General features: G+C 49.0%; 1 protein-coding gene across 1 annotated transcript in view; it reads left to right on the top strand.

Annotated features, from left to right (window-relative positions):
- Positions 1 to 13,282, top strand: part of polr1e (RNA polymerase I subunit E) — a 48,026-nt gene that overhangs the window by 9,755 nt on the left and 24,989 nt on the right. The window contains exons 5-6 of the mRNA XM_038804533.1: positions 5,057 to 5,112; positions 12,996 to 13,140. Of these exons, the coding sequence (XP_038660461.1) occupies positions 5,057 to 5,112; positions 12,996 to 13,140 (201 nt within the window). The remainder of the gene's footprint in view (positions 1 to 5,056; positions 5,113 to 12,995; positions 13,141 to 13,282) is intronic.

Raw genomic sequence — 13,282 nt, 5'->3', positions numbered from 1 at the left:
AATGTTTTTTCTGGGTTCAGAGACTCGAAGATCAACTTTTTGTCAAAGCCACAGTGAGTTGTGGATGGCAAGAGCCATGTTTGTGAGTGAACCAGCGTTCCGAAGAGAAAAGTAAAGATGGGCATTATTGCTGTGGCAGACTTTGAAGTGACAATGTTGGGTGGGTTGAGTGGCTGAGGAAGGAGCTTGGTACAGTTAGCTCCCAGCGAGTGCGCTGAGTGGGACAGTTGGCAAGAAAGGAGGATGAGGCAGTTGTGGATGCTGTTTCAGGGTGGTAACAATGGCCCAGACGGGTTTTTGAAAAATGCAAAGAAAGTTACTGGCAGCAGCTCCAAAGGGGATCGAAGCCTGGAAATACAGCACATGATTAGTGTGGGATGTGTGCAAAGTACCTAAGGAAAGAAATGAAAAAGTACCAGCAGAATGGAGGAGAAGTGGAAAATAACTCGGATTAGATTATTTTGAAACAGGCCAGCCTATCTGACCTTATTTTTCCCAGGTAGTACTAGCTGACCTGCAGCATTGCTCATGGGTGGTTTGGAATTCAGTGCAGGGTACAATTGAACTGTGCTCAATTGGGACTGCTGCTCAGCTGGTAATCCTTCTAATGGCATGACTTTTGATTGGCAACCCATTTCTGTTTCTAGTTGATTACTTGCTCAAATAGCGATTCTTGATATGGGCACTATAGCCTAGCAGGCTATTCAATCATCAGGAACGTCTCGGCGGAACTTTCTTCTGTCATTGTCCGCAAATGCACATTTCCACCTGGAGTCACTGGGCTGGATTTTGTGTAGGAGTGGGTTGGGAGGCCGGTTTAAAAAAAAATTTAGAGTACCCAATTCATTTTTTCCAATTAAGAGGCAATTTAGTGTGGCCAATCCACCTAGCTTGCACATCTTTAGGTTGTGGGGGCGAAACCCACGCAAACACGGGGAGAACGTGCAAACTCCACAAGGACAGTGACCCAGAGCCGGGATCGAACCTGGGACCTCGGCACTGTGAGGCAGCAGGGCTAACCCACTGCGCCACCGTGCTGCCCTAGGAGGCGTGTCTAATGGCAATTTCACACAGCAGCATTGCATGCTGGTTTATTAATGCGTTGCTGCCTTTCTGTGATTTTTTTCGGAGGTGGCGTTTCGGGAAGAGGTCTACCCAGCTGAGAACAGCAGGAGATCAAATAGTCTAATCATTAATCCGATTGAGTAGTCTGTTTCCTAACGGCTGCAGGACACTGGCCTCTTTCGCCTCCTGCACTCCCGGCTCTACCGCAACTCCAAAAATCGCGAGTCCCCACCCTGGTTTGACCCTGGATCCAACCACCCTCGACACCGTCCCCACCACCCCCTTCCAGAATTCTTCCAGTGCTGGGCATGCCCAGAACATATGGGCGTGATTCGCTGGACTCCCTGAACATCTGGTGCACCTCTCCTCACCCCCAAAGAACCTACTCATCCTAGTCCCGGACATGTGGGCCCGGTGCAGCACCTTAAATTGGATGAGACTAAGCCTCGCACATGAGGAGGAAGAGTTGACTCTCTCCAAGGCATCCGCCCAAGTCCCGTCCTCTATCTGCTCCCCAAGTTCCTCCTCCCATTTAGCCATCAATCTTTCAATATTTCTTGTGAGCAATTGTAAAAATATTTTTAAAAACTGTTTGGTTGACAGCCAAGCATTATACAGTTGGATAATTTTGACTTTCTAATTGGCATAGGCAGACAGTGCAACACAAGGGTGGATATGTTGGCCGACTAATGGCTGGAGTGTGGGGAAGTCACGTAATGCAACCTCTGGGAATTCATTCAGTTACAGTTGGCAGCCTTAGTTGCAGCTGCAGATTTCCTCTCCAGAATGATGGCCTGGCATCAGTAACCTCATTTAATTTTTAAAAACTTAGAAGTCTTCAGAGCACCTCTCCATTCCCAGGAACCAACCCTGTGGAACCCTACATGCATTGGCTGAACCCACCTCTCCAGCTGGAGGACCACATCCTGCCACTTGCGCAACTCACCTGCTGTCCTGAATTGGGGTTTACAGGGGCAACATGTTAATCAGCTGCCTGCAGGAAAATCCCGCAGGACTTGGATGCCACCGGGGTTGGGACTCACATTTGGTCCTGACACCCACTGGGAAATTCAGTCTACTAGGTGGTGATTACACCCTGAGTAAACATAATAAAAACTAATGATTGAACCTCAGACCTTTCTGTTTTCTCTGGCTCAGTTCAACATGGGGATCTGCAAGAATCTAAACTTTTGCTAACTAGTTACTAACCACTGTAATCCAGATCTCCTCTAACTCTTCAAAAATGCGAGGAACTTCCGGTGACGGGAGGCGGCCGCGCAACGGAGGGCTCCCGTTCGGAACGGCATTTTCGGGGCTTTAAGCCCGGTCCCAGGGTCTACGGAGGCGTCAAAGGCACGGAGAAGGCACAGCAGAAGAAGATGTCAAGGGTCAGTAAGAAAACGGCCGTTAAAAAAGCAGCTGAAGGCCCGTCGGGGAGTAGACAGGTCACCAGGGAAAAAGGAGGCTGGAGCACCAGGGGAGGCCACATTGCTTAAGACTGAAGAAATAACCAAGGTGATGGCTGCAGAATTCGAAAGGCAGTTTACAAAGCACTTGGAGGCGATGAGGAAGGAGATGAGGGAGGTTTTGAGTGTGCTGGTGGAGGAGGCGATTTCCCCAGTGACGATGGCAGTGGCGGAGGTGCGGGAGCAAGGGGAGGCGCCAAAGGAAGTGGAGGAGACGGTGTTGCAGCACGGTGATCAACTTACCTCGATGGGGAAGGAGATGCGGAAGATGATGGAGGTGAACAAGGATCTGCGAGGAAAATTGGAAGACCTGGAAAACAGTGGAGTTGAAGGGCCGAGGCCAACGGAGTATTTTGCCGCTATGCTGGCGAAGCTATTGGGGCAGGGGGAGGATCACTCCCGATATGAACTGGATCGGGCTAATCGGTCGTGGAGGCCTGTACCAAAGGCAGGTGAGCCGTCAAGAGTAGTGACTTTGTGCTTCCGTAGGTACAGTGTGAAGGAGAAGGTCCTGTGCTGGGCCAAGCAGAAGCGGGTGGTGCATTGGGCTGGAGCTGATATACGTGTATACCAGGACTTTACGATGGAGCTGGCGAGGAGGTGGGCTGCTTTCAACCGGGTGAAGAGGGCACTGTACATTAGCAAGGTGCAGTGCGGCATTATGTATCCAGCGAAGCTGAGGGTGACTTACAAGCTCAAAGACTTTTATTTTGGAACGGCGGAAGCAGCGGAGGAGTTTCCAAAGGCAGAAGGACTGTGGCAGAACTGAGAAATTGAGAAATGGGCATGTTCCGTGTAACCTCAGGACTGTATTTTCTTCTTTTTTGTCTCACTGCGTGCGGGTGTACGGGCTAAAGGAGCCAATGGTGTATCTATTTGGACAATGGAAGTGATGGGACTTGCATTAGAAGTGAGGGCCCTTTGGGTGAAGGTGGATATGTGGGGTGTGTGTGCTAAAAGGGGATTTCTGGGTTCTCCTAGGGCCGGGAAAGGGACCCGGGCGGGGGCCTCCGCACTGGTGTTGAGTGTGAGGGGGGCGGGGGAGTGGATTCTAGGGTGACCATGGGCGGTCCCGGACTCCTTTTTTTTCCCTTGGTTTTTTGTTTCCACCGTGGGAGAGTTGTTTTATTGGATGCATATATTGACAGGTGGGCCGTTGTTTGGGGTGGTGGGAGGATGGGATCGTTGTTATTGTTAAGGGGATTGATTTTGTATTTGTTACCGTTTACTGTTTGTGGGTGGGGTGAATTTTGGAGGAAAATGTGAAAATGGAGAATAAAAACATTTTTTAAAAAACTCTTCAAAAATGCATCGTTATTGACAGTTGCTTTCTTTAGGTAAAATAGTTTAATTTTCCGCATCTATTCCAATATTAAAATTTATACTTTAATGAATTTTTATTGAGGTCTGACATGTAATTTTGAACTGGCTGATGCATGTCCTGAACGCTAACAGGAGAGCTATTCCTTCCCCATCGCTGACCATCCCTGGCGTTAACAGCTATTCAAATAACAAACTGCAGCCAATGTAATTCAATACCTTCTCACTGTGCTTTCAATGTTGAAAAATAGCCCAAGCTATTTCAGAGGTGTGAAAAAATATCAATGCTGGGCCAAAGGAGGGGATGGCGGGATGGCTGCCCAATGAAATGGACTTTAGGGAGGGTAGAAATGGAATTTCAGATTGTGGGGCCTATATGGTTCAAGGCATGGGTGATAGAACATAGAACAGTACAGCACAGAACAGGCCCTTCGGCCCTCGATGTTGTGCCGAGCAATGATCACCCTACTTAAACCCACGTAACCCATATACCCGTAACCCAACAATCCCCCCATTAACCTTACACTACGGGCAATTTAGCATGGCCAATCCACCTAACCCGCACATCTTTGGACTGTGGGAGGAAACCGGAGCACCCGGAGGTAACCCACGCACACACGGGGAGGACGTGCAGACTCCACACGGACAGTGACCCAGCCGGGAATCGAACCTGGGACCCTGGAGCTGTGAAGCATTGATGCTAACCACCATGCTACCGTGAGGCCCCAAATGGTATATAAAAGGCAGAGTGGTGTGGGCAGAGATAGTAAACTGCACAAGAAAGCAGCAGGGTCAGTAGAACAGTGGTGTAGCAGGGCAGGTGGGTTAGAGCTTTAAAAGGTTGCAAAGATAGGGAGGGATGAGAAAATTGCAAATTTAAACACCAGGATAAAGATTTTAAATTTGAGCTTTTGGATGACGAGGAGCCAGTCTTAGTCGTTGAAGATAGAAGTATTAGGCGAACAGGATTCCGCATAATGCACTCAAGGAATCTTGAGGGATGTGATGTGGGACAAGATAGATACAAATTATTTTTAATTCTGGAAGATGTCTGGATCCACATTTTATTATGGTCTAGCTAGGAACCGAAGCACCATCACGTGTGAAATCAGTTACGTTTACGCTACTAGTTTTTAACCAAGAATTATTTGAAATGTCCATTTTTTAATTGGTGCAACATATTGATGCTACTGTCATCTCCTCAGGTGAATCTGCTACAGAAGGAGATACCAAAGAAAAACACACCTCTTACAGGGAGAAGGTAATTACTCTTTGTGCAGCATTTGACAAAGACTACATCTGTGGAATGCACTGTATCTTCTCGCCAAGGCTTCTTCAGGAGCACATCTCAAACTCCTCCCCCACCACGCACGCGACGAACAGCTCCTCAAACACAGTCACAAACATTCCCTTCTAGGGAACCCCTTCCAGACCTTTAGTGTAAAGTCCCTAACCTATAGATACCTGAACTCACTACCCCTCGGCAGCTCTACTCTCTCTGTCAAGATGTCAAGATTTTAAGGTAAAGATAGATAGTTTTTTGAAGAATAAAGGGATTAAGGGTTATGGTGTTCGGGCCGGAAAGTGGAGCTGAGTCCACAAAAGATCAGCCATGATCTAATTGAATGGCGGAGCAGGCTCGAGGGGCCAGATGGCCTACTCCTGCTCCTAGTTCTTATGTTCTTATGTTCCCTTAGCTCCTCCAGACTGGCGAATCCTTCCTTCAAATACAAATCCCTCACTTTGACCAGCCCCACTTCTCTCCACTTCCTGTATACACTATCCATTCCCCCCCCCGGCTCAAACCCATGATTCTCGCACAGCGGTGTTAGCACCGACATCCCTTCCACACAAAAATGCCTCCTCAGCTGATTCCATATCTTCACCGTGGACTGCACTACTGGGCTCCCTGAATACCTACTCGGAGCCATTGGCAATGTTGCCGTCACCATAGCCCTCAAGCTAGACCCTTTACAAGATTCCTCCTCCATCCTAATCCACTCTACCCTCGCCACCCAATAATAATGAAGCAAGTTTGGCAACGCCAACTCCCCGCTGCTGCCTCTGCCTCTGTAGCAGGGTCCTCCCCACCCTCGGCACCTAGATGATTGTGTCCATTTTCCGAAAAAAGGCCTACTGCCTCTGCCTCTGTAGCAGGGTCCTCCCCACCCTCAGCACCTTCCCCGCCCATACAAAGTCCGAGCTCATAATGTCTATTTTCCGAAAAAAGGCCTTTGGTATAAAGATCGGGGGAGCCTGGAAGGTAAACACGAACCTCTGCAGAATATTCATTTTCACCACTTGGACCCTCCCCGCCAACGTTAAGTGCAGTGTATCCCAGCTCTTAAGATCCTCCCTGGCCTCCTCCACCAGCTTCGTTAAGTTCCACTTATGGACCCCCGTCCATTCCCTTGCTACCTGAATCCCCAAGTACCTAAACCTATCCCTCGCTACCGTAAATGGCATCCACCATAAATTAGCCCGCTGTGCCAGCTCATTCACCGGGAATACCTCGCTTTTCCCTACATTCCGCTTGTATCCCGAGAACCCTCCAAACCGCCCCAACAGGCCCATAATCCTTCCCATACTCTCCAACGGATCCGAAACATACAGCAAGAGGGCATCGGCCAGAGCGGCACCCGATGCTCCCTCTGTCCCATCATTATCCCCTGCCACTCTGCCGACCCCCTGAGAGTCATCGCCAATGGCTCTATGGCCAGTGCAAACAGCAGCGGCGACAGCGGGCACCCCTGCCTCGTACCCCTGTGTAAGTCAAAGCTTCGTGAGCTCATATAATTCGTCCTCACCCTCGCTCTTGGCGCCACATAAAGCAACCGCACCCATGCCACAAATCTCAGCCCAAACCCAAACCTTCCCAAAACTTCGAGCAAATACCGCCACTCCACCCGATCAAATGCTTTCTCCACGTCCAGTCTTATATTACTCGTGAGCTGCCTGCCCTTCACAAAGCCTGTTTGATCTTCTGTAACCACCCCCGGACACAATCCTCCACCCTCCCCACCAACAACTTAGCCAATACTTTCACATCCGTGTTCAATAGTGATATGGGCCTATACAACCCACATTCCAACGGTTCCTTCCCTTTTTTTAGGATTAGTGTGATTACTGCCTGCTTCATCGTCTCCGGCAACTCCCCCTTCTCCAGTGCTTTATTAAACTCCCCCAACAGATGTGGTGCCAGGTCCGCTGCAAATTCCTTATAAAATTCTCCTGGGTACCCATCCAGCCCAGGGGCCTTACCCGACTTCATACCCCTGATACTATCCAGCACCTCCCTCAGCCCCAGGGGCTCCTCCGCCTGCCTCTTTGCTTCCTCCACCTGGGGAAATTCCAGCTCGGCCAGAAACCACCCCATGTCCCCCTTCTCTCCTCCTGGGTCTGCCTCATAAAGTCCCTGGTAATACTCTCTAAATGCCTCATTTATCTTCCCTGGCTCTGACACCACATCCCCATCCCCACCCCCAGCCCCAGTCCGGATGTTCAATATTTCCCTGGACGCAGCCTGCCTCCGCAGCTGGTGCGCCAGCATGCGGCTCGCCTTCTCCCCATACTCGTCTTGCTCCCCTCTTGCCCTACCACCCTCCCCATTGTCAGCCTGTCAAATTGCCCCTGCAACCTTTTTCCTCCTCGCCAATCCCTTCACGGTGGGCACCCTCAAATATTCCCGGTCCACCTCCACCATCTCACTCACTGGACGGTCATGTTCTGCCCTCCTTTCCTTATTTGCACGAACCATAAATGAGAATTTCTCCCCGCCTTCAGTGCTTCCCAAAAAATGCCCACCGACACCTCCCCATTCTGATTGAACTCCACATAATCCCTAATCGCCAACCGCACCATATCACAAAAACCTCCATCCGCCAACAACCCCGAGTCAAACCTCCATCGACCTGGGGCTCGATCTATGCACCCTCGGTTCCAGGACAGTTAAAATCTCCTCCCATGATCAACTGGTACGTAGCCAAATCCGGGATCGCTGCCAGCAAACCACCTCATAAAACCCACATCATCCCAATTTGGGGCAAACACATTTACCAACACTACCGGTGCCCCTTCCAATACCCCACCCACAATCACATATCTCCCACCTGGATCCCTGCCCAACCCACCCCTTCCTTAAGCTAGCCTGGTCCTTCACACGGAGGTGTGTCGCCTGCAAAAAGACAACCCTCGCTTTCAAGCTCCTGAGGTGCACGAACACCCGCAACCTTTTAACCGGCCCATTCAGTCTCCCAATCCCCCATTGCGCCTCCAATTCCCTCTACCGTCCGTCACCTTCCCCACTTAACTCCTGCCCCTTTAATTTCACTCTAAACCTAGCCCATCCCAGGTGGCCCGTTTTCTTCGCCCTTGACCATGGCATCTCTCACCCCCTGCCACGTTGCAGAAACCCCCCCCCCCCCCCGCTTAACCTGTTAGCGCAGCTGCGCCCCCCCCCCCCCCCCCCCCCCCCCCACTCCTCAGCTCAAAGACGAAGGCCTCCTGCTGGCCTTACCCTCCCCCACCCAAACAAGGACTTTTCCTGAACTCCAGGTAGCCTTCTCCAAAAGCAAACAAACAGATGTTAAACACAAACAGTCCCATTAGCAAAAAGTTGGTTTACAGGTGCAACAGGTGATTAAGAAGGCAAATGGAATTTTGTCCTTCATTGCTAGAGGGTTGGAGTTTAAGACTAGGGAGGTTATGCTGCAATTGTATACGGTGTTAGTGAGGTCACACCTGGAGTATTGTGTTCAGTTTTGGTCTCCTTACCTAAGAAAGGACGTACTGGTGCTGGAGGGTGTGCAGAGGAGATTCACTAGATTAATCCCAGAACTCCTTACAATCTCAACATTGAACAGAAACCCCCCCCCCCCCCCCCCCCCCCCCACAAAAAAAAGGCGAAAATCCCCCAATCCCTACACCCACTTCATACATGCTCCCGACCATTACATAGTGCCAGCACCCCGGTTCCAAGCATGGTCCACTCAGTTCTCACCCAATGAAGTCTTCGGCTGCTTCTGGGGTCTCGAAATAATACTCCCGGCTTTCGAACGGCACCCATACTTTCGCCGGGTGGACCACCCCAAACCTGATCTGCCGCCGGTACAGCACCGCCGTGGCCTTGTTGAAACCTGCCTGCCGTTTTGCCAACTCAGCTCCGATGTCCTGATAAATCCAGACGTTATTTTCCTCCCAGTCACAGTTACGCTTCTCCCTGGCCCACCGTAGAATTTTCTCTTTCTCCACAAATTTATGGAGTCTCACGATCACCGCCCACGGCAGCTCCCCAGCTCTAGGCTTTTGCCTCAGAGACCTATGCGCTCGGTCCACTTCAGGTGCCTTATCCAGCACCCCTTCTGCCACCAGTCCCACCAGCATCTTCGAGATGTACCTCGTGGCACTCACACCTTCCACTCCTTCAGGCAGGTCCACTATTCGCAGGTTCTGTCTTCTCGAGGTATTCTCCTGCTCCTCAACCTTTGCCCTCAGCGTTTTACAAAGTTCTCTTAGGAGCCCCACCTCTACCTCCAGAGCCTCCACACGATCGCTGTGGTCCGAGATCACTCCTTCCATCTCCCAAATCTGTGACCCCTGCACCTCCAAACACCTCTCCATTCACTCCAAAGTATTCCTCAGGGGTGCCACAGCTTCTGCAATAGTCTGTGCATGATCCTCATGCATTTCTTTCCTCTGTTTATGGAATTCCTCCTTGATAAAAGTCATCAGTTCCTGTATCTGGGGCCTTACAGCTTGCCCCTCCCCCACCTACATGCTGGAAGAGACTGTCTGTGAAACACAAGACTGTTTCAACTTTCCAGCCAAACCTCTCACTGTTTTCTGCCGGGTCCGGTGATCAGAAGACATACCATTCCAGGGGTAAACGCCTCCTCTAACATTCACCTACGCCTTTTCATCAAAGTTCCACCCAGATCTGGGTAACAAGAGCACTTTTCTGTGACTTTGAACAGGAACAGCACTTTATGTGACCAGTCACTCCATGGTCACAAGCGCAAGTCAGCACATCTCAAACTTGTCGCCTCCACCTGCCAGAAAGATGGGCAGGAGGTACAGGGGGAAGAGTGCAATGAAGATGGTCCCTGGGACGAGGGGATTATCTTTGAGGAGAGATTGACTAGATCAGGCCTATGTTCACTGGAGTGTAGAAGAATGAGAGATGATCTAATTGAAACATGTACAATTCTTAAGGGGCGTGACCGGGTACATGCTGAGAAAATGTTCCTTGGCTGCAGAATTTAGAATATAGAGTCTCAGTCTATGAAGAAGGGGCCAGCCATTTGGGATTGAAATGAAGAATTATTTTTGCTCAAAACATTCTGAATCTTTGGATTTTCTACTCCAAAGAACTGTTGATGCTTAATCATTGGGTATTCAAGACCGAGGTTGACAGAATAGTGGGTACTTTCTGAATCAGGAAGTATGGGGATAGTGCAGGAAGATGAAGTTGGGGTAGATGATCAGCCTGATAATGAATTTGTGGAGCAGGCTCGTATTCCAGCTCCTAATTCCTATTTCCTTATGCATAAATTTGCCATGACCACAGGTTCATCAAACAAAAGTATCGAGGAAGACACAGTTGATTGCATAAAAATAAGGTTGCTGACATAAATCTATATTTAGCAGTACATCAGTTTTGTGATTGTGATATTGGACTAACAACCCAGCGATTGAGTTAAAATCCCTCATTTACTTAATGAATGATCGATGTTTGAAAGAAACAAGCAAATCTAAGCAAAATCATTGTGATTATTCAGAATACATCACGATTGAGACGTTAAGTTAGCAGGTGGATGGGACACGATACCTGATATTTCCTTACCTGACATTTGTGTGTTTGTAAAGTTCTTTCTCCTGCTGTTCTCTACACTAAGCACCATTTCAAGGCTGAAGTCCTCCTGGTAATTTCCTTTTTGATATTGAGCTTCTCTGAATGTTGCTTTATAAATAATTGCCAGTACTCTTGAGAGTAGCCTTGGATTGAATGACTGGTCTAGTCATTCTGCAGCCCTTCACTTCTACTTTGTTCCTCTCATCTATGGACTGTTTAAGTACAATAATGGCGCATGTTTATCTTGGTGATGTTGCATTTTAATGGGAACACCCTTCAGCTGAATATATGAAGCTTTCACAAGGGTGGCATGGTAGCACAGTGGTTAGAACTGTTGTTTCACAGCGCCAGGGTCCCAGGTTCGATTCCTGGCTTGGGTCACTGACTGTACGAAGTTTGCACGTTCTCCCTGTGTCTGCGTGGGTTTCTTCCGGGTGCTCCGATTTCCTCCCACATGTCCCAAAGACGTGCTGTTAGGTGAATTGGACATTCTGAATTCTCCCTCTGTGTACCCAAACAGGCGCCGGAATGTGGTGACTCGGGGCTTTTCACAGTAACTTCATTGCAGTGTTAATGTAAGCCGACTTGTGATTGTTAACAAATCTGCAGTCATCTAGCAGGAGGTACAGTTCAATACTTTGAGTTAATTTGTGTTTACTTTTCCATTTCACATGGCATCATCCGCTCATGACAAATGGGAGGTAATGAAATTTGCTCAACAGTGGTAAACAAGTGGGAGTAAGTGGAAAACTTCAAGTTCTCCAAGATTTTAGGGCGACTGCTTGAATGGGAACTAGAATATTGCATTCAATTGTAGTTTAAAAAAATATATATTTTTATTCTCTTCCTTTTTCACATTTTCTCCCAAATTTACACCCAACAATAATCAGTAACAAATGTAATGTTAATCGCCATATCAGTAACAATTCCATCCTCCTACCAAACCCCAAACATTAGCCGCATGTTAACATAAACAAATGACAAAAAGGAATCGGGAATCACCCATAGTCAACATTAACACATACAGTCCCTCTCTCCTCTCCTCCCCCCCCCCCCCCCCCCCCCCCCCCCAAAACGTTCGATGTGATCCAATTCTTGAAAGTGCATAATGAGTAACACCCATGAATTGTAGAATCCCTCCATCCTGCCACTCAGTTCACATTTGACCTTTTCAAGCGTCAAGAATTCCAGCAGGTCCCTCCTGTCACGCCAGGGCACAGGGTGGAGAGGTTGATCTCCACCGTATAAGGATCTGCCTTCGGGCGATCAACGATGCGAAGGCTACAACATCTGCTCCGCATCCGTTTCCAACCCCGGCTGATCCGACACCCTGAATATGGCCTCCCGAGGCCCTGGGTCCAGTTTCATGTGCGCCACTTTAGAGATTACCCTAAAAAGCTCCTTCCAGCAATCCTCCAGCTTTGGACAGGACCAAAACATATGAACGTGGTTTGCGGGGGCCTCCCCGCAATGTTCACACACATCTTCTACCCCCTCAAAGAGCCGGCTCATCATCGCTGTTGTGAGGTGTGCTCTATACACCAACTTCAGCTACACCACCTTCAGCTGTATCAGCCCCAACCTCGCGCACGAACCCCTCCTCCATACCCCTTCCCAACTCTTCCTCCCACTTTGCCTTGATCCCTTCCAGCGGCGCCTTCTCCTCCTCCTCCTCCTCCAAACCGCCGATACCACCCCCCTTCTCCAGTCCCCTTGTCGTCAGCATCTCCTCCAGCAATGCGGAAGTCAGCTCTACTGGGAAGCTCGGTATCTCCTTTCTGGCAGAGTCTCGAACCTGCATGTATCTAAATATTTCCCCCTGCTCCAGCCCATACTCCCCTCCCAGCTCCTTCAATCCCGTAAACTGACCCCCAAGGAAAAAATATTTTAGTGTCCTAATTCCTTTCTCCTCCCAATTCCAAAAATTTCCATCCTACTTCCCTGGCTCAAATCTATGGTTCCCCCGATTTGGCATTTCCCTTGATCCTGCCCCCAACCCGAAGTGCTGTCAAAATTGCCCCCAAATTCTCAACAAAGCTATTACTACCGGACTCCCTGAGTATCTCCCTGGGGCCATCGGGAGCGGCGCTGTCAATAGCGCCTTCAATCCCGATCCCCTACCCAAACTCTCCTCCATTCTGACCCACTGGGAGTCAAACCCTTTTACCCAGCTCCGTACCTTCGTTCAATTGTAGTTTAATCAGCCTGTACAGGCCTGTGAATAGGAAGGAAGTAATTAACCAAACTAATGTTTTGCTATTAAAGTACATCGACTGTTTGTTGTTGACTTCTAGGTGGATTCCCTCATTGAGGCATTTGGCACTAACAAGCAGAAACGTGCCTTGAGCTCTCGCAGAATGAATCAGGTTGGGAATGAGACTTTGCAGAAAGCTGTGGCCAAAGCAGCAGAAAATATAATTGAAAAGAAAGGAGTGACAGGTAAAGTAGCCAAATTGCAGGGCAGAGATTACTCTATCATTATAAGATCAAACCTACACAAAACAATTTTAATTTACAGCAATTTGAGTTATTAAAATGAGCATGGATGCAAGGAGAAGAGGCATTGAGGTTTAAAGACTAT

Source organism: Scyliorhinus canicula, chromosome 8 (genome assembly GCF_902713615.1).
Source record: "Scyliorhinus canicula chromosome 8, sScyCan1.1, whole genome shotgun sequence".
NCBI classification, from domain to species: domain Eukaryota; kingdom Metazoa; phylum Chordata; class Chondrichthyes; order Carcharhiniformes; family Scyliorhinidae; genus Scyliorhinus; species Scyliorhinus canicula.
Note: the sequence above shows the minus strand (reverse complement) of the source record. Positions and strands in the feature narration are given on the sequence as shown.